The sequence below is a fragment of the Pseudonaja textilis genome, chromosome 3 (assembly GCF_049901715.1).
Source record: "Pseudonaja textilis isolate UNSWEBS1 chromosome 3, rPseTex1.2, whole genome shotgun sequence".
NCBI classification, from domain to species: domain Eukaryota; kingdom Metazoa; phylum Chordata; class Lepidosauria; order Squamata; family Elapidae; genus Pseudonaja; species Pseudonaja textilis.
The window spans coordinates 39,137,713-39,156,692 of NC_141992.1; the positions used below are offsets into that span (position 1 = coordinate 39,137,713).

At 38.5% G+C, this 18,980-nt stretch overlaps 2 protein-coding genes across 8 annotated transcripts in view; one reads left to right on the plus strand and one right to left on the minus strand.

Annotated features, from left to right (window-relative positions):
• CAPZA1 (capping actin protein of muscle Z-line subunit alpha 1) lies at positions 1 to 18,044 on the minus strand. The gene is made up of 11 exons (XM_026712998.2): positions 17,995 to 18,044; positions 17,315 to 17,559; positions 12,161 to 12,224; positions 11,596 to 11,647; positions 10,322 to 10,385; positions 8,663 to 8,869; positions 8,295 to 8,374; positions 7,043 to 7,121; positions 6,397 to 6,468; positions 4,587 to 4,649; positions 1 to 1,025 (listed from the first exon to the last, which is right to left on the minus strand). The coding sequence occupies exons 2-11, from the start codon at positions 17,351 to 17,353 to the stop codon at positions 885 to 887; spliced, it is 861 nt and encodes a 286-aa protein (XP_026568783.1). The 5' UTR covers positions 17,354 to 17,559; positions 17,995 to 18,044; the 3' UTR covers positions 1 to 884.
• A 63-nt stretch (positions 18,045 to 18,107) lies between these two features.
• The window catches only part of ST7L (suppression of tumorigenicity 7 like), a 39,038-nt gene continuing 38,165 nt past the window's right edge, over positions 18,108 to 18,980 (plus strand). For all 7 annotated transcript variants that reach the window (XR_003375220.2, XR_015742789.1, XM_087929324.1 and 4 more), the window contains exon 1: positions 18,108 to 18,319. Coding sequence is in view for 5 of the 7 variants with exons in the window: in XM_087929324.1 (XP_087785450.1) it covers positions 18,121 to 18,319 (199 nt within the window). In the remaining 2 variants the exon portion in view is untranslated. The remainder of the gene's footprint in view (positions 18,320 to 18,980) is intronic.

Genomic DNA, 18,980 nt, shown 5'->3' on the forward strand with positions numbered 1-18,980 from the left:
CCTGGTGCAAACATTTTATTGACTCACTTAGACATGTTCATTCATACAATTCTGATGCAAATACCATCAGATTGCCACAAAGCATTAAAGCACAATAAATCCAATATTTAAACATTTACAGCATTTCATTTCTGTAATTTCTTCTCTATCTAAACAAGTATCTGAGCAGCAGACAAGTATTAAGAAAAATGGAGGACCCATCCAGTAAAAATGCAGATATTTATATTAACCGTACTTCCAGGAATACAAATGAGAAAAATAGTTTACTCGAAGAAAATGAGACTCAAGTCTTTGGATTTAAAAACAAAAACAATCACCCCCCAAAACAGCATTTAAGAAGACCTGGCCTTCTTGGCATTTCTGGGAAGAGTTTTGTAAACACTTTGCAAACATGAAAAAGGTAAGCCTAGAAGATATTGCTAGTTAGTGATTGGCAGTTTTGAGGGGAGACAAGCAAGGGAAAGTTGTATCTGGTGTAAAGCAACACCATTTAAAGCTGCCAGCATTTCTATTAAATTGAATATAATACCTGTGCTGGCAAAAGTACTGGGACTGTAAGTCCAATATTACCAGCCTGCATTTCTAGAAAGACTCTTTTAGCGAAGACACTTTTTAGCAAATACAAGGACTGATAGCACTGATCCCAAAGTGGCTATACTAAGTAAGCCTACTAAGAAATGCACTGAACTCTTACACCAGATGTTTCAAGGCAGGAACATACACAAACAAAATATTATGTCTCTTAACAGTTTGTAAGGCTATAAAACCTGTTAATGCCAAAAGCCCGAGACAAATGCCAATTTCAGGAAGCCCACCTACTTGGCAAAGGACCATATTTGCTCTGTTTATTTTGCATGCTAATATTTCTTACAGCACCTCTACTCTTAGGCATTCTGCATTTCTTTGCCAATCTTGTAGCTGAGGATTTTGTTCCAATCAATTTTAGTACGGGTGACTGGTAGCTGGCGACGCAAGGCTTTGAATGTGGTATCTGACATTGTCTGATAATTTTCACTGATTGCTGTCTGCAAATAATTCAGTGGGTTAGAGGTTAGAATGTCAAAATGTACATATTTATAATGTATACTGATTAACTACTGACAGATTTTAACCAATCCTAGTGTGCACATTGATTAGTCAAAGCAAGATAAAAGTACATTCTCTTTACTTCCTCAGTGCCTGCTCTGCTTAGATAGATCATTTCCCCATGCAGAAAAAAGAGTGCTGGTATACCCCTCCAAATAATCCCATGCTCAAAGAGAGGCAGAGCGCTTCTGCCTGAATTGAGAAAAGATTAACCTATGGATGGCATGGTACATTTACTTTTTCTAAAGAACCGTCAGCTGAAATCATCAAATCCTGTTAACTTCTTCCTATGACCAATCTGCTCCCACTATAAGTAGTGGATTAATCTTTTGAGCACTTTAGAATTATTTATTAAGCAAAATCCTATATCAATCTTCAGTAAAAGTCATGTAATAAATAAATGGACCCAGGAGGTGATATTTCTCAAATCACAGGGAGGGGGAAAAAGGGGGTCTCCTTATTGAAAAAATAAAAGTTTTCTATTATCAATGTTGCTTTGAACAGTAATCATAGCCCCCAAATGCAGTCCTATTTTTTTCAACAATGTGTGGCAAAGTTAAAAACACATTTTGTTTAACAAATAAATGCTACAGCGAAAAACTACTTGTGAGTCCTGTGCAAGCTACCTTCAATTTATTATGTAAGAAATATGAAATATACATATAACAAAATGAATGAAAAGTCTTCTACTTTGCCAAGTAGAAGTATTTCAAATCTGGACATAGTTGGAAGGAATTAAAAAGAATCATGCCTATTCTAAATGGGGGTGGTGGGTTAGAAATAGAAAGCATAATATAGACAGATAACAGAGAATCAGAGTTGGAGGGGACCTTGTAGGTCATCTAGTCCAACCCCCCGCCCAAGCGGGAGACCCTATACCATTTCTGACAAATGGAAGTTGATTGTTCTCACTGTCAGAAAGTTTCCCCTTATTTCTAACTTAAATCTCTCCTTGTTCAGTTTCCATCCATTATGGCCTTCAGGTGCTTTAGAAAATAGCTTGACCCCTTCCTTCCTGTGGCAGCCCCTCAAATGTTGGAAGACTGCTATCATATCTCCCCTGGTCCTTTTCTTCAGTAGACTAGCCATGCCCAGTTCCAGTAACTTTTCTTCATATGTTTTAGTCTCCAGTCCCCTAATCATCCTGGTTGCTCTTCTCTGTACTTTTAGTCTCAACATGTTTTTTTATAGTGTGGTGACCAAAACTGGATACAGTACTCTAGGTGTGGTCTTATTAAGACTTTATAGAGTAGTATTAGTACTTCCCTTGATCTTGACTGTATCCCTCTGTTAATACAACTTAGGATTGCATTAGCTTTTTTGGTGGTATCTGCACACTGCTGGCTCATATTTAGCTGGTTATCCACTAAGACTCCAAGATCCTTCTCACAGTTACTGCTATTGAGCCTGGTTTCACCCAGTCTATATGTGTACTTTTGTTTTTTCTTACCTAAGCGTAGGACTTAATGTGACAGATGTGGTGACTATTCAATAAGGCATGGGGCTGTTGTCTATGAATGTTGGAGGATCGCAGGCCAAAATAATTATCTTAAATGCCTGGTCCTAGAAGACAGTAGAGATATCTGAAATCTGGTAGAACCTGATTAGAAGAGGCTTTCATGACTAATACCGTACAGGAAGCTAGTAGGGTCAGGAAAGTTCTTAGAAAGTAAAAGACCTATTCCCAATAGAGGAAACAAAGAAGAGCACAAATTCTGCCAAAAGAAATGCAAAGAGACAGTGAAAGAGGCAAAAAGGAAATCTGAAGAGCACATGGCCCAAACTGTGAGAATTGTAATAGAAAATGAGGAGTCCTAGATGCTCTCTTTAGCTTTGTTGCTTTCTTGAAGACACTTCATTATCCCCAAACTAGGTAACATCATCAGTGCTTGTGCATTCATTTCAACCCTGAGCTACAAATATTCTTTTATTAGTAATAGAAAATTAAAGATAAAATTACCAAACATTTGGAGACACAACCCAACATAATTACACTAAGTCTTAGGACTGATACTTTTTAATGAACTGGAATTGGGTGTGATTAGTAAAATAAACATTTGATTATTTAGATAAACTGCTTATTTTATTTAGAAAAGTCATGTTAATCAGCAAGATGCAGCTCTAATTAACTGTACCAGATTTAAGAACTTTATTAAAGGACAGCTGTATTGAAACTTTGAATCAATCAATCTGAGTGATTGTTGTAATATGTGTCAATTGTTGTAGTGTAGGGGTCCCCAACCACCGGGCCGCGGATCATTTTGTACCAGGCCGCAAAGAAAATAAAAATAAAATAAAAATGGCGGCTTTCTTCGCCTTCAGTGAATGCTGCTGGGATCAGGGATCAAGGACACAAATGAAAGAAGGGGAGGGAGGAAGCAACCAAAGCCTGTCCTGCTCTCCGGCTCCGGTTTCCTCCCGCCTCATTCCTCTCTCAGTCGCTCTCTCGCTCCTCCACCAGCCCAGGAAGAAACTGCTTCAAAGAAGCCGGCAGGGTGGCTTTTCCTGTCGGCGCAGCTCCTCCGAAGCGCCCGTTCACCCCCACCCCGCCGCCCGCGGTTCAATCCAGTGCTCCGTTCTGCCTGCCTGCCTGCCTTCGTTTCTGGTTGTTTCGGAGTACCTTTGGCTGAGAATAATAACTATTCGCCTCTTTTACTCAGCTGAAGCTGCTCCGAAACAACCAGAAACGAAGGCGGGCAGGCAGGCAGAACGGAGCACTGGACTGAACCGCGGGCGGCGGGGTGGGGGTGAACGGGCGCTTCGGAGGAGCTGCGCCGACAGGAAAAGCCACCCTGCCGGCTTCTTTGAAGCAGTTTCTTCCTGGGCTGGTGGAGGAGCGAGAGAGCGACTGAGAGAGGAACGAGGCAGATACCTGACGGGTAAGGCTGAGGGAGGCAGGGCTGAGACACGGGGCTTCTCAGCCATCCTGCAGGGACTTGACCTGAGCCGCGGAGACAGCTGCGGGCCGCCACCGCCCAGCGCTCAGTTTTGAAGGCTCTCCTCAGCCTGGCGCAGTTCCTGAATTTGCAGCTGAAACCCTCCGTTTTAAATGTCCCAATAGAAGAGAATATCTGTCGCTCAGGATTGCAATGAGGAGGCATTGGCGCTCCGTGAACTTGGTGGTTTGCTGGCGGATGTTTTATTACCCGACTAGGTAACAACATCAGATGTTATCTAGTCAGGTAATGAAACGTCTGCAAGCAAACCACCAAACTCGACTCCTCCCCTCCCCTCCTTGAAAAAGTGTCTCCCCCGGGTCCTTGAAAAAGTGTTTCTGCGTTAAACTGGCCCCTGGTACAAAAAAGGTTGGGGACCACTGTTGTAGTGCATATTGTTCCTTACTGTAGTAATTGTATCCATTGCGGACAAAAATTTTGGGAAGGAAAGAATTAAGTTCTATGTCTGCCCCTAACACAGAACTCTAAAACAAATAGAATGTGCTTGAAAATGCATTTTTATATTATTATTATTAATAATAATACTTCATTTTATCTTCTTACCTGATACTCATTTTCTGCCTGTTCTATGATTTTAATAAATTCTTTTGCTGTTTGGACATCGTTCTACAAAAACAGAATGCAAATGTTAGTCTTTCACACTGTATGAGTCTTTGGAATATTTTTTAACGTTTTATAAGTTCAATTTTATGGCATAACGAATACATATTCCTAAATTTTCAATTGAACTTGGTGTCTCATGTCTTAGGTTTTGGATGAAAATTGTAAATTTAGGTTGGACTGATATACATTGCATAATTGTTAATCATTATTAAATAATAGATTTGTGTTTGGTAAGTGTCTAGATGAAAATCAATTTTGCCAATTTCTCACAGAATAACTATAGGTTTATAAATCTAGCTTTTCCTCCTCCAAAATTGTCCTAGTTCAGGGATCCTGTAGGAGCAAAGAAAGATAGGAAGGAAATGTTTTATAAACTGAAATCAATTCCTAGATGTGGATGTAACCCCATTTGTGTGTTTTGAAATTTTTCTTATTCTAATTTTTCTTCAAAAGCTCCTGGCAACTTAAATGGGGATATTTATCATTATAACTACATAATAACACATCAGATTGTATTGTCATCAGTGATTGCATGCCCTCTGTAGATGTCATATGCTAAATAAAATAAAAAACATCAGGTAGTTTCAGACTGGGCACAGATATCCAGTAAGTTTCCATGGGTAAAAGTAATTTAGCTTTGAATTTGGTTGTTCTCAGTCCACTAACATCCACAATCTTAACCTTCTGACTCATTCTTTGACACAATGATCACCAACGATATACTATCAAATGATCAAGTATGCCATAATTAACATGTTTATGCCTGCCTTATTATTATTCTGCAGTAATTTTTTTCATAAAATGTGTTCATGGTACAAGTGCAGTTGCTGTTTTACAAGTGCAAGTTTTCTGTTTTAGTTTTTCTGAAAATACTTATTTGATGTCTCCTTTAGCATTTGCCAAAAATATGAGTACCACATGAATATGAGTAATCTACAAGTCAGTATCAACAATAGATCCCTCCTGAAGAAGGCCTGTTCACAAATATAGGAAATATGCCTCATGTAATTTAATGGTCAGCTTAAACTGACAATATAGTATTTCATCTACTATATATACATAGATGTTATTATTGCAGACTCAATTTGGGATGGGGTGGGGTATAGCTGGAAAACCAACAGTTTTTGTTTAGAGATAGTTCTTGACTTATGACCATAATTGAGCCCAAAATTTATACTGCTAAGCAAGGCAGTTGCTAAATGACTCGTACCCCACTCAACAACCTTTTTGCTACGGTTGTTAAGTGCATCACTACAGTTAAGTGAATCCTGCAGTTGTTAAGCAAATCTGGCTTTTTGCATTGATTTGCTTGTCAATGGAGCTCCAAGGTTACAACAATCCCAGGACCCTAGGATGCTGCAACCATTGTAAATGCATACTAGTACCAAGCCCCCAAGTTTGATCATGTGAGTATGGGGATGCTGCAATGGTCATAAGTCACTTTTTCAGTGCTGTTATAAGTTTGAACTGTTGTTAAACAAATGGTTGTAAATTGAGCACTATCTGTATACAATATTCTTCAAAAGACAGCACATAAACAAAGGTTTAATTCTCTGATGAAGCGAAAAGTCACTTAAGAAATGCAGAAATTACTTTATGTTCTGGACTAAAATACATCTTGCACAGCACTTTCTCCCTAAGCAAAATGCTATCCCCTACTGAATAACTCATAACTCCTATCTTTGAAAGAAGAATTACATGTAAGAAAGACAGCAAAATAATGATATATTAAGTAAACGTCCTCACTTACCAAAACTGCTACAGACTCCTGTATGTCTTTGTGGCTAACCAGCTGCACATTACCATCTTCATAATAATGCACCTATATTAAAATGAAACCATTGACGATTTAAATGCTTTGTACTAAATATTGTACAGGGACAAAGCCTTCCTTCTTAATTTAAAGAGAAAAGCCTTTTCCTTGATGCTTCTGATCAAGTTTTGACAAAGCTAAATGGCCTTATTTCAAGCTATGCATACTACGGATACGGGATATTTTTACTTATAAAAATACCTTTTTAAAAATGTTCATCAATTTATATTGAATGTACTTTTAAAAATTTGCTCATTATTTATAATTATTCAGTTCAATTGCACATAATAGTTACACAAATCCATATTGTGCAACTATCTTAATCTATATAATAAATTTTAGCAGTAAGAAAGCACAAGGCAAATTTATTTCTCAAGGATATTACTATCTTTAAATATATTGGGCCATTTCTAAATAACGCTAGGGAAGCAGTAACAAATTTACAGCAGTTCTTCTTTTCTAGTCCTTCTTTTCATTAAATTAGACATACCCAATTCCAGTAGGCAGTTGTGTAATTTCCTATTTGAGAGAATCAAATTTTGGAAGGAGTTTATTGGTACAGTTTCTGTATAGTTTAACAAACCTGGATCTTGAGCACTGCAATCACTTGAGCTGTAGGTGGAGTAATGGTAAATTTCCATTCTGATCTCCAGCGTCCATTCCTACCAAAACCAGAAACTATATTATTTATAGTAATGGGAGAATGGGCTGAAAATTATTCCCTTTAAATTGTTTTCAGGTTAATTCCCTTTAAATTGTTTTCAGGCCATTCCTTTCAAGGCAGCATTTCCTAGAGTCTACACATTTACTGTATCAAGCTCTTTGCCATTAAAAGGCATAGGTAGGGCTAAGAACATAATTTTAAATGCTTCCAAAAGCGATGAGAATTTGGTGAAGTAATACATTTCTGGCTATTTTTCAAATTGCATTGTTTATCTATTCAGGCACCAGAAAATGTGTCATAATACCCAGTATTAAAAATATAATCATATAAGAATTATCCAGTCTATATATCCTCTTGCAAAGAAGAATTGCAGTTGTTTCTATTTCTTATAATAAAACAGGCATCAAAAACAATGTATATGTGCTCTTTTGGGACCAGTACTCAGAGATTTACCTGTACCATTTTAATTGTAAATAATCACTAAATGAGACAGCATTATCTGTATGTAATTTTGCCTCATTTACACGGGGATATGCAATCCTGAGATTCTGTATGTGCATATACAGACAGTCTTCAACTTAAGACTGGTCACCTAGCAACTATCTGAAGTTACAACAGACCCCCCCAAAAGCCATTTACATCCCAGATTTCAAGTTCCGACATCTCCCTTCCCATGGCCATGTGACCGCATTTTGGACACTTGGCAACTGGCCTGCATTTAGAACTGTTTGCAGCACCCCAGATTTACCTAACCATGATTCTATACCCTTATCAGAAATCAGTATCTACTACTGATTTCCAGAAAAAAAAATACCCCATAGGAAACAATGGGTTTGCTTAATCTCCATGTTTGTTTTACAAGTGCCACGTTTGCTTAACGGCCACCACAAAACAGTCATAAAATCAGTCATGGTCATGTGACCCACTTATGACATGATTGTCATGACTTACAATCTAAATTGCAGGTTCAATTATTGTTGTAAACCTGTATTCAAAGGTATGGTTTGTAAGTTTGTATACAAATATTTAATATAATTTTGTATACGACACCCCCAAAAGATGAAGAAATTTAAAGTTGTAAGAAATATGAACAATTAATTGAAAGCATATAGTTTTTTTTAAATGAGAGTTGTATGCTGAGTATAAATGAAAGAATTAGAAATATGCTTACCAAAAGTTTTTGGGTTGAAACTGGTGACTCTCAATGCAAGCTATAACTGTTGGCTGTCCATCTATAGTTTTACTATAAACCTATTTTTAAAGAAAAACATTTACATTGATAAAAAATAAATGCATTGCAAATCCTATTCTCCTTAGCTGCTATGGAAATGGGAAATACTTTTCTGTATCAACATGGCCCTCACCTGAAAAAGTTACATGTCTTTGCTCTGTGGGGCAATTTATAAATGAATATATTTTTATAGATCTGATTTCAACTCTGAAAAAGCAAGCTATTAAAAACTCTATCAGTCAAAATACTTTTTTACAATAATTAATATAAGAATAAAGTTTTAGCATAGGAAGAGTTATATACTTAACAGTACAAAAGCCATGTGGATAATGATCTTTCACATAAGCTCTTAATGCATTATCACAGGCATCCCTCCATGACTTTAGTGATGCATCTATGTCTTCTGGTTGAGGATCGCTTGCTTCCTTCCTCAAATGATCAAATTTAAAGGAAATCTTGTTTCTTGGGTCTAAAAATCGGCTGTTACCAAGGTCACCATGTTCTGTGATTAAGACCTAACAAAAAAAAAGAAAAGAAACCCACAACAAATTTGTTGTCTGCTTCACATAAACCTTAAAACAAAATAAATATTTTACTGTTAAAAAAATATCTGAAATTCCACATGTTATTCAACGATAGACATAATTTACTGTGATAGTCCAGGCAGAAATTGCTATTGTTCAAACAGGATTGCTATTAAATTCCTACCATCTCTATGACAGATTAATTTTTATGATCCTGTAAGATAAACACTTAAAAAGAACAGTAATTCCAAATTGAAAACATCTGTTCAGCACAATTTAATTTACATCAAGTCGTCAATTCTGGGATACATGATTCTCTGCTACTTTGCAAATGAAAGAACTACCTCATAGAAATACTATGCAACTGAATTCCTAAACAAATTCAGAACACAGTATCTCTTTCCTTAAGAACTATAAAAATAAATTTGTTCAATGTCTGATTATACAATTTTTCAAGGAAAATATTCCTTGAAAGATTTAATTTCTGTTTGAACAGGAAACATTCTATTCTTTTCAACTCAAGTTAAACAAATAATACATTAATATATGACCAAACCTCCCCTTTGCCCTCATAATTGTTATTCTATGCCCAGGTCTCATGTTGCAGTTACAGTATATCACCTTGCTATGCTCATTTTATTGTTACTGTTTCTAAATTTAATTGTCAGACCTGAAGAGACTTTAGGATAGTGCTGCATCCCTACAGCAGTTTGTTCAAAATGCTGCAGCCATTAAGCATAAGCAATTGCCATAGTATATTGCTATCACTATCATGAATACTCAATATGACACTGAGAAAGAGATTGTAAAGAATATTGGAGGGCAAAAGATACCTAAGCTAAGTTTATACTTACAGAAAAGCACATATCTGTTAGTTCTCTATGTGCTGGTTCTTCAACGTTCTCCTAGTTCTTAACAGAATACCACATGTTGATATATAGTATTAAAAAAGATTCCATCATAACCTGACACAAGTAAATAACATGAACAACACTTTCCAGTTCAGCATTATATAACTAAGTCAATATTCTTTATAACAAGGTTAGAAAAGTATGAGGATCATAGCTGCTGGAATTATTTTAACTTCTTTAATAATAGTTCTGTTCAGGATCAGGAGACAATGAAACTGAGACATCTCTGATATTTTTTTTCCCAGCAGACTCTAGCTTGCTTTTGAATATGACCATTTTTCCCCCCTGGCTTCTCGCTTCATTGCTAAATTTACTTTCAGAAAGTTATTCTAACGAAAGAGTCTATAGCCATTAGTTCTATCCAACATTTTGTTGGCTTGCAAACATAAACAAGTGGCAGGAACCAGCAAATAAAATGTATAGAAAGTGTTACTTTCTATACATATTTCTATAGAAAGATTTTACTATGTAATTAATCCCAAAATTCAATAAGCAAACACTACAGTAGATGACAAGAATAATTACAATTTACCTGATCATCATATCCTTCTATTTTCACTGGAGTGAACTGATCCATGTTATACTGTGCAAATGCACTGTCAGAAACAGATAAGAAAATATTAGCTTCTGATTCTATAGAAAAATAGGCACATAACCCTACACTCTAGGGTAGGAGAGGAAAAGAAAACAATGAGTAAAACATATAAATATCTTTTGGATTACAAGTTAAAAGAAGAAATAGTCACAGAATCTATGATAATTGGGCTAAAAATGTGGGTCATAGTATTGAATTAGATAAATGGGAATACATCTGCCAAACAAATTACAAATTAACCATGTCAGTCTCGTATAAAGAAAACTTATATAAAATGGTTCATCGCTGGGACTTAACCTCCTGCGAGACTGGCTAAGATGTCCCCCAACCTACCACCCAACTGTTGGAAATGTAACTACGCACAAGAAAGATATTTTCACATGTGGTGGACTTGCCCATGTGCTCAGAAGTTTTGGAGAAATATTAGAAATTGGATTTCAAAAATAACAAAACAAAATTTAAAACTTGAACCTGAAACCTTTCTGCTAAGTATGATAGATTTAAACATGGAGAAAAAATATCAGTATTTAATTTTGCACATCATAACTGTGGCCAGAATAACCTACACACAAAACTGGAAACTGTCTTTCATTCCTTCAGAGGATATGGTAATTAAAAAAATACATGAATGTGCTGAGATGGATAGCCTAACCAAATTGTTAAAAAATAAACAAGATAGTGACTATTATGAAATATGGAACATTTGGTATGATTGGTTAAAGAAAAGGTAATATTTGATATTTGGATAAGTTATGGAAATGACAGAAGACGTGCATTTAATCATAAACTAGCCTGAAGATGATGAATGAGACTTCATCGAAACGTTGCCTAGATACTTCCAATCTTACGCGGGAGAAAACCCAAATAACCAAAGATATATGTGTGTGTGTGTGCGTGTACACGTTTATATGTATGCACGTATGTATGTTTTCTTAAGTTTTCGCAGGTACTTACATGTATGGTATTCAGCTTTGTTCGGGTATTTTCCCATGTCATTATAGTTGTGCTTTTAAAGTTGTAGCAACGTTTCGGCAGAATCTCATCTGCCATCATCAGACGAACACAAACAAAACCCTACACTCTTTAAAGTATTTATAAAACTATGGTCTTGAATTAATATTTTGTCACTATAGGTAAAAAAATTACATTAAAACTTTAGTTTTACATCAACAGAATAATTTCAAAAACAATTACACTTTCATGGTACTTACTGGGCTGCCCCTTCCCTGAGGAGATTGTCATTGTTGAGCAGCAAACGAACATCTAAGGAAGAAAATATTCAGATAGTTATAGCTTTGAAGCAATGTCAATTGGCATTCAGATTCATGTCTGAGTAAAAAATTGTTTAGCTATATTGTTCTTAACAGGTACTGCTGTTCTTGGTAGGAACTGATAAGGTTCTCTTAGAAACATATGAGAACTTAACATAAATATAGAAAGGATATTAAAAGGAAATATTGTATCATTGCACCCACCAAGAGAAATTGGAAAAGTTTCAATAATTATTTTCTATTATTTTAAATCAAATGGCTTTTTAAAAACTAGCAAACACAGAGCTTTCTAGAAGATGATTGGTTTGTACGGTAAATATTTTTTTATTACTGTAATGTATTATTACTGACATTGTGTCCTTGCTTTGATATTGTTTTAATTATTTTAAACAACTAGGAGTCAATGAAGGTTACATAGAATATAAATAATAAAAATAAAATAAAAGCTGTAAATTTTTACTAACAATACAGAGAAACATCAATAACCTTTTGTTCTTTTACTTACCATTAAACACTTCATTGAATTCCCCTGGAGGTGCATGAGTGATAAATTTTGCAGCAATACGAACCTGTACAGAAAATTATGTGAGCTTAGCAAGTAAGATTTTACTGTAGTTTTTAAAATGGTATTTAGTTTTAATTGTAGAACGGAGAGTCATAACATACAAACCAAAGAATAAAGTAAGCTCCTGTAGCCTACAAAAAATCCTCACTTGTTCCACCCTAGAAATCCTAAATCTCTTGTTTTCATCTCTTCTATAACATGCCTCATCAAAGTGTCAACTGGAATATTATTAGATGAGAAAAGAGATATATTCTAATGTATTGATTAAGTCTTTTAACAGTCATGTGTATGAATAAAATTTTTCAACTTTATTGGACAGTTTGATATACAAGAATTTCATTGATCTATGTGTCATACTTTTCTCTAAATCTATGGAAATCAGTTTTTAATATCACCAAAACTAACACCCAATATTTAATATCCACATATAACAAAAAATTTTCATCATGCACAAACGAAGATTCTGAACTAAGTGGACACCAGAATGGGCGTTGGTATAATTACCTGAGAACGCCCTTCTATCTATGCTGCTAGAGAGTCCAGGATAGGTTAGATACCTCCTGATGATGTCATCGAGCTGAGTCTGTCTTATAGAAAAGGCCAGCCTCTGAGAGTCTCCCCAGCTTTGGCGAAGATACTTGACGGACTTTAGTGGGTGTCTCTGAAAGCCAAACAGAACCTTAAACATCGAACATACCTTACCAGGACCGGACGAAATAAAGGGTGGGTTGGACTCTCTAGCAGCATAGATAGAAAGGGCGTTCTCAGGTAATTATACCAACAACCATTCTCCTCCATGCTGGTGCAAGAGTCCAGGATGGGACATACCAAAGCCTGCATGTCCACGGGAGGGTCCTCATCCAGCTGATCAATCCAATTGCGGAACCACTCTCTGAAGTACCCATCTGCCAAAGGCTGCACTCGCAGAGGAAAAGGAATCTAGATGGTAATGTCTGATGAAGGGTGACAGAGATGCCCATGTTGCTGCTCTGCAAATTTCTTCCAGGGGTGCCTGGGTGACCCAGGCAGCTGAAGTCACAGCACTTCTGGTAGAGTGTGCTGACAGACCCTTGGGCACCGGGAGAGCTGTAGACTTGTAGGCCTGTACAATACACGCTCTGATCCACCTACTTAAGGTGGGAGGGGAACCCTTGTTCCCCAAGTGCAATGGGGAAAAGGATACAAACATAGCTTCAGTTCTTCTAAAGGCAGAACTGTGTTTGAAGTAAATTCTAAGTGTTCTCCTAACATCTAAGGTATGCCACTTATGTTCTAAGTCATGGCGCGGCAAGCGCAGAAATCTGGCAACACGATGTCCTGCAACCTGTGGAACCAGGTATTAACCTTCGGGATGAAGATGGGATCTAAACGGAGAACAACTCTATTATCATGAAAGGTGCATAGATCATGTCTGACCGAAAGAGCAGCCAGCTCAGTCACCCTTCTAGCAGATATGATTGCTATAAGAAAAACCACCTTATGAGTCAAGAATTGAAGAGACACTGACTAAAGGGGTTCGAAGGGAGGTTCTGTCAGGGCCTGGGGCACCTTCGGAAGGTCCCAAGAGAGATACCTGTGTACAACTGGAGGGTGGAGGATGGAAGCCCCTTTCAAGAATCTCCAGACAGAGGGGTGGTGAGACAAGGCAGGAAAGGTTTCTCAGGAAAGAACTGAGGAAAGGGCTGCTACCTGGCGACGTAGGGTGTTAGGTGCTAAACCCTTCGTCTGTCTTGAAGGAAACCTCTGCTACCTAAGCTGAGGTAGGATTGAGGCCCTCCTTCAAACACCATTGACAAAAAGCCCTCTAGGTAGCATCATAGATGCACGTTGTAGATGGTTTACAAGATGCCTGGATGATGAGGATAACCCTCTCTGGGAGATTAGCCTCTCTCAAATGTTGCCACTCAAGCGCCACATGATCAGTTTGAACCACTGGGGATCTGGGTGGAGCAAGGCTCCCTGATGGAGTGAGATTTTGTTGGCTGGGATCCCCCAGGGAGTGGCTATAGACAGGTTCACCAGGTCTGCAAACCAGGGCCTCCTGGGCCAATGGGGTGCAGGAGAATTAGCTCTGGCCGTTCCTCCAGCATCTTCCAAATAACTGCCGGAATGATGGAAAGAAGGGGAAAGGCAAAGAGGAGATCCCTGGGCCATCTGCTCCGAAGAGCATTGAAGCTTAAATGTAGACATAAATTTTAGAACTTAGAAATATGTGGCATCAGAACTTGCTAATTATTATTTTAAATGTGGTATCTCTAATTTAATATATTGGATCATTTTTGTTTTTATTAAGTGTATTTATCTATTATATAGATTTATATAATAGCAATTGACACAGGCAAGCAATAAATAACTTTAATTATTAAAAATAAGTTAAAGAATATGGAGTACGTGGAACACAACTCAAATACTAACAGCCAAACTGGCTCACCCAGTACACAGGCCTAAAATTATAGGAAAAAGCAAAGTTTCTAATGTCTTACAGAAACTCAGAAAAGCCGGCACCATTCAAATCTTGGGTTATATGATGTTCCATAGGGCAGAGCATATCATTTTCCGTGAACATGATAGAAGACATGCCTCCTGCCTCCCATTAGATGACATCTCTTAATGGATGGCATCTGTAGCATGCTCAGCCTGACAGAATTCATTCACAATAACATTTTTTATGCTTATCATTTTTGTCACCTAGCCTTTCTAATGCTTTATCTGATTAAGTTTATATACTGAAGCAAATAAGATCATCATGTTTTCCAGTAAAGCTTATAGCAATAAGTAATTGTTTATTATGAGAGTTATCCTGATTTTCTAAGAAGTGTATTTGACTTGTAATGTGAAAGTACAACTGCCACCCTCAACTTTATTGCTTGCAAAGCAAACATCTGCATCCAACTTGATTCTAATTAAATGAGATTATAGGTATTGAAATATTACAAAATGACAAGATATTTTGCATTTTGTGAGTTAAAATTTAGATAATATCTATGAAAAGAGAGAGAAGCAATTCTACTTATACTGAACCATTTATGCAAAATAGTTCCAATAGGGAATATATTGCTTTTCAAATTCAAATGTTTCCATTCTGAATAGAATAGAACAGAATAGAATAGAATTTTTTATTGGCCAAGTGTAATTGGACACACAAGGAATTTGTCTTGGTGCAAATGCTTTCAGTATACATAAAAGATACATTCGTCAAGAGTCAAATCATACTAGGAAACAGTCAATATAAATCATAAGGATACAAGCGACAAAGTTACAGTCATAGAGTCACAAGTGGGAAGGGATGGATGATAAGGAGTGATGAGAAGATTAATAGTAATAATAATGAATTATAGCAGTGGTCCCCAACCTTTTTTGTGCCGCGGCCTGGTACCGGCATCACAAAATCATCTGCGGCCCGGTACCAGCATCAGCATGCATGGCAAGGCGAGCCGAGCGACCGGCCAACCAGCTGTCCCCCACTTCTCCCCGCCACCTTCAACTCCTCCTTTGTACCTGTGTCGATGGGCTTCACGACAGCTTCAGGACGGTCGCTCGGCTCGCCTTGCCATGTGTGCTGAAAGAATCCTCGAGCCTTAGTTTTGTCCGAAGCGCCCCCCCTCGATGAAACTAAGGCGTGAGGATTCTTTCAGCACCCAAACGCCGCTTTCTACCTGGAAAAGCTCACCGGAAGCACTTTTTCATCAAAACAAGATGGCGGCGCCCAGCAAACTGGCGGCCCAGTAGAAATTGTTCCACGGACCGGTACCGGTCCGGAGACCAGTGGTTGGGGACCCCTGCATTATAGGATCAAATAAAATCCTTTCCATTATTCCCAGGGGTGGTATTGGACCGGTTTGGCCCAGTTCTGGCGAGCCGGTAGGAGCGATGAGCAGGGGAGACTGAACTGGTTCTCTCCACCGCTCTGCTGTTGGGCCCCAATTGAATCCCACCACTGATTATTCCACATGTGAGATACAAACTTTCATAAGCATGTTTTCATAGAATAAAAGAATAAATGTTTGTGCCTGGAACAATCAAAGTATTTAGAACTACAGATTCTACATTGATTCTGGAAAGGCATGCTTTCAGTTTTTGAATAAAATATATAGACATGCAAAAATGCCTCATGAGGGTCAACAGTGGAACTTGTACAAGTAATTCTGGTATTTATTTCAAATTGCTTTTGATTTTAGCAAAAACTGCCTATATTCACACTTGAATTTTCAAGACTAAGCCATTTAAAACAAGAATGGTCAAAATTTCAGTTTGTAAACATAATCATCCATTCATCTAGGAGACTAAATTATCCAGGTTTTGAAGCTTATTTAAAAATAGAGGCATATACATATCAAGGTGATATATTCCAAAATAATGGAACCTTCCCTCCCTCAAAAATGTTTACCTTTAATATTTACTAGCCTAGTCAATCTTTTTGTTAGGATTTTATGATAAAATTCATGTATTTCTACTTTAAATATACTAGCTGAGTTACCAGGGAACATTTTTTAAACAAGAGTACTGTATTATTGAAATATACTAGTACTCCAGAATTTTTTTGGGAGTACAAGTATATTCCGTAGGAACATATATTTATAGAATTTGTCTTTTCAAAGGAAAAAGAGTGAACATGGCATATCACAGGAAGAAGGGTATTCTCGACCTGACCTCCTTTAAGGGCAACGCTGAAACATAATCCAAAAACTCAGCAACTACATGAACCACAGTATTTAGTAGATGAACTGTTGGAATTAAAATACAAAGTGGAAAATTATAATTAAAGCACACCAGTGTAAAATTTATATTTTCCTTAAAAGGCCAGTGTTCACAGAAACTCAGGACAGTTTCCCAATATGCTCCATTAATTTATGGGGGGGGGGGAAACACACCCGAATGGAGTAATAAAAGAAACACAGAAAGAGCAGAAAATTTTCCTGACAATTAATTTTCCGACACAGATGGTCCTCTTAAACTTACCAACCTCCTCAGATTCACGAATCTCAGTCCGGCTAAGAACAATAAAACCAATGAAAGAAACCTCTGTACATTCAGAGAAGAAAGGCTACATTTCTTCTGTTGCTAAACACATCCCAAACACCCCCAGGTTCTTACTTTCTCCTCATCCGATACCCGATCTTCGAAGTCCGCCATTTTGGCTCCTATCAGTCTACCGCCCCACTTGTCACCACGCGCACGGCACGTCGGGAGGGGGGAACTTGAGGGCGGAGCGAGAAATTCGCCGGCCGGATGTCAGCGGAGCGGATGTGGCCCGCTTGGTTAGGTTACTGCCTTGTTAGGAAGAGGAGGATTCGCGGTGTCAACTGGGGCTTGTGGGCGCTGCCTGCCATGCTGGGCGCCTAAAAAGAACAATTTATGAAACAATTTTTGATGCTATCCTACACCTCTCATTAAGGGCGCCTCCCCGACCCAATCCCAATTTTTTTGCTCAGCCAATAGCTGCATCCGAACCACTTTGGTCCAAATTGCAAGGCAGCGTTTCATGAGAATTGTTTTTCTTTCCTTTCTTTTTTCAATTTCACTCCAAATGACCGTTTACGCGCAAACAATAAACCTGGTGCTCAACCAAGTCCTGATTTCTTAACGGGCCTAATCAGAAAATCAGTATATGCTAATATGTCGGCATATCCCGGGCAAGATGTAGCTGGGTTCAAAAGGGTTTCCCCTTAACAGCGCGAGCAGGATGGTAGTCCCGATGAAGCAAATAGGACAGCTGCTCGTCTGAAAGCGAATCCGAACGGGGAAGAGAACAGGGAGCTGGCGGAGGCGCCTACCCGGCTCCGCAGCTGCCTGCTGCTCGTACCGGTTTCCATCAAACGGGGCGAAGCGGCTTGGGCGGCGCGCCTGGTTGATCCCGCCCTCCTGCCTGCTTCAGCCAGCCAGGCCCGAGGGCGGGAGTGATGGCGGAGAGTACCCCTGTGAATGAGGATGCTGCGCCGTCTCTCTCCCAGTCGCCTGGCCTTGGGCCCGGCCCTCGGCGGTGGGAGCGGCTGAGGCTGGCTGCAGGGCCCTGGGCGCGGTCATTTGGCTTCCTGGCGGTGCTGGGTCTCCTTTATTTGTTGCGGGGCCCGCTCCGGTTGCGGGACAACTTAGTGGCAGGTAAGGGAACGGTCGCGCCGGGATTGTAAAGCAGCTCTGTGGGGGCAAAGGAAATAAAGTGGCGGGGACGGGGGAAGCCTACGGCGGTCTCTTTAAGGTCGGGATCAAGGAACCGGTTTTGAGGGAGAGCCGAGCCTGCCAAGTCGCTGCCAGTTTTGTATTGGTAATCTTGGAGTGCTGGAAGAACTTTGCACATGATCAGAGATATTATCTCTAAGATACTCGGAGATTACTCATGAATGAGACTCATTCATGCTGGATTTGAATCCTGGTGATCACAGTTGATGCTAGGGCGCTTATTTATGCCAAGCAGAGTTTGGGAAGTGTTGTATTTTGAGGGAAGTAGTCTAAGAAAAATTAGAATAAATAACAGAGGATTCCCCCCCCCCCTCAGATTCTCACTTTCAGCTTTTGCATATTTTTTTCCTCTAGTGTGCATTTTTAAATGCTTCCACTCTCCAGAGGCCTGGTTACTTCTAGCAGTCATCTGCCTCTTGAATTCCCCACTTTTCATCAACAGTATTGTATTTAATTTAAAATTTAAAATAATTTAAAAATATTTTGGTCTGTGCTTTCCTTTTAAAAAAAATTGTTCATTTTGGTAATCCCTGGAGGGTGAAAAGTTAACTAAAAGAACTGTCAAATGCCTAGTGTCATCAAA

What these genes read in the sequence shown, in the direction of transcription:
- CAPZA1 (XM_026712998.2), bottom strand. Translation starts at nt 17,353, where the DNA reads ATGGCGGACTTCGAAGATCGGGTATCGGATGAGGAGAAA. An exon ending in ATTCAATGAAGTGTTTAATG is followed by an intron (nt 11,648 to 12,160) that starts GTAAGTAAAAGA and finishes TTTCTTCCTTAG; the next exon opens with ATGTTCGTTTGCTGCTCAAC. An exon ending in CTCAGGGAAGGGGCAGCCCA is followed by an intron (nt 10,386 to 11,595) that starts GTAAGTACCATG and finishes TGTTTCTGACAG; the next exon opens with TGCATTTGCACAGTATAACA.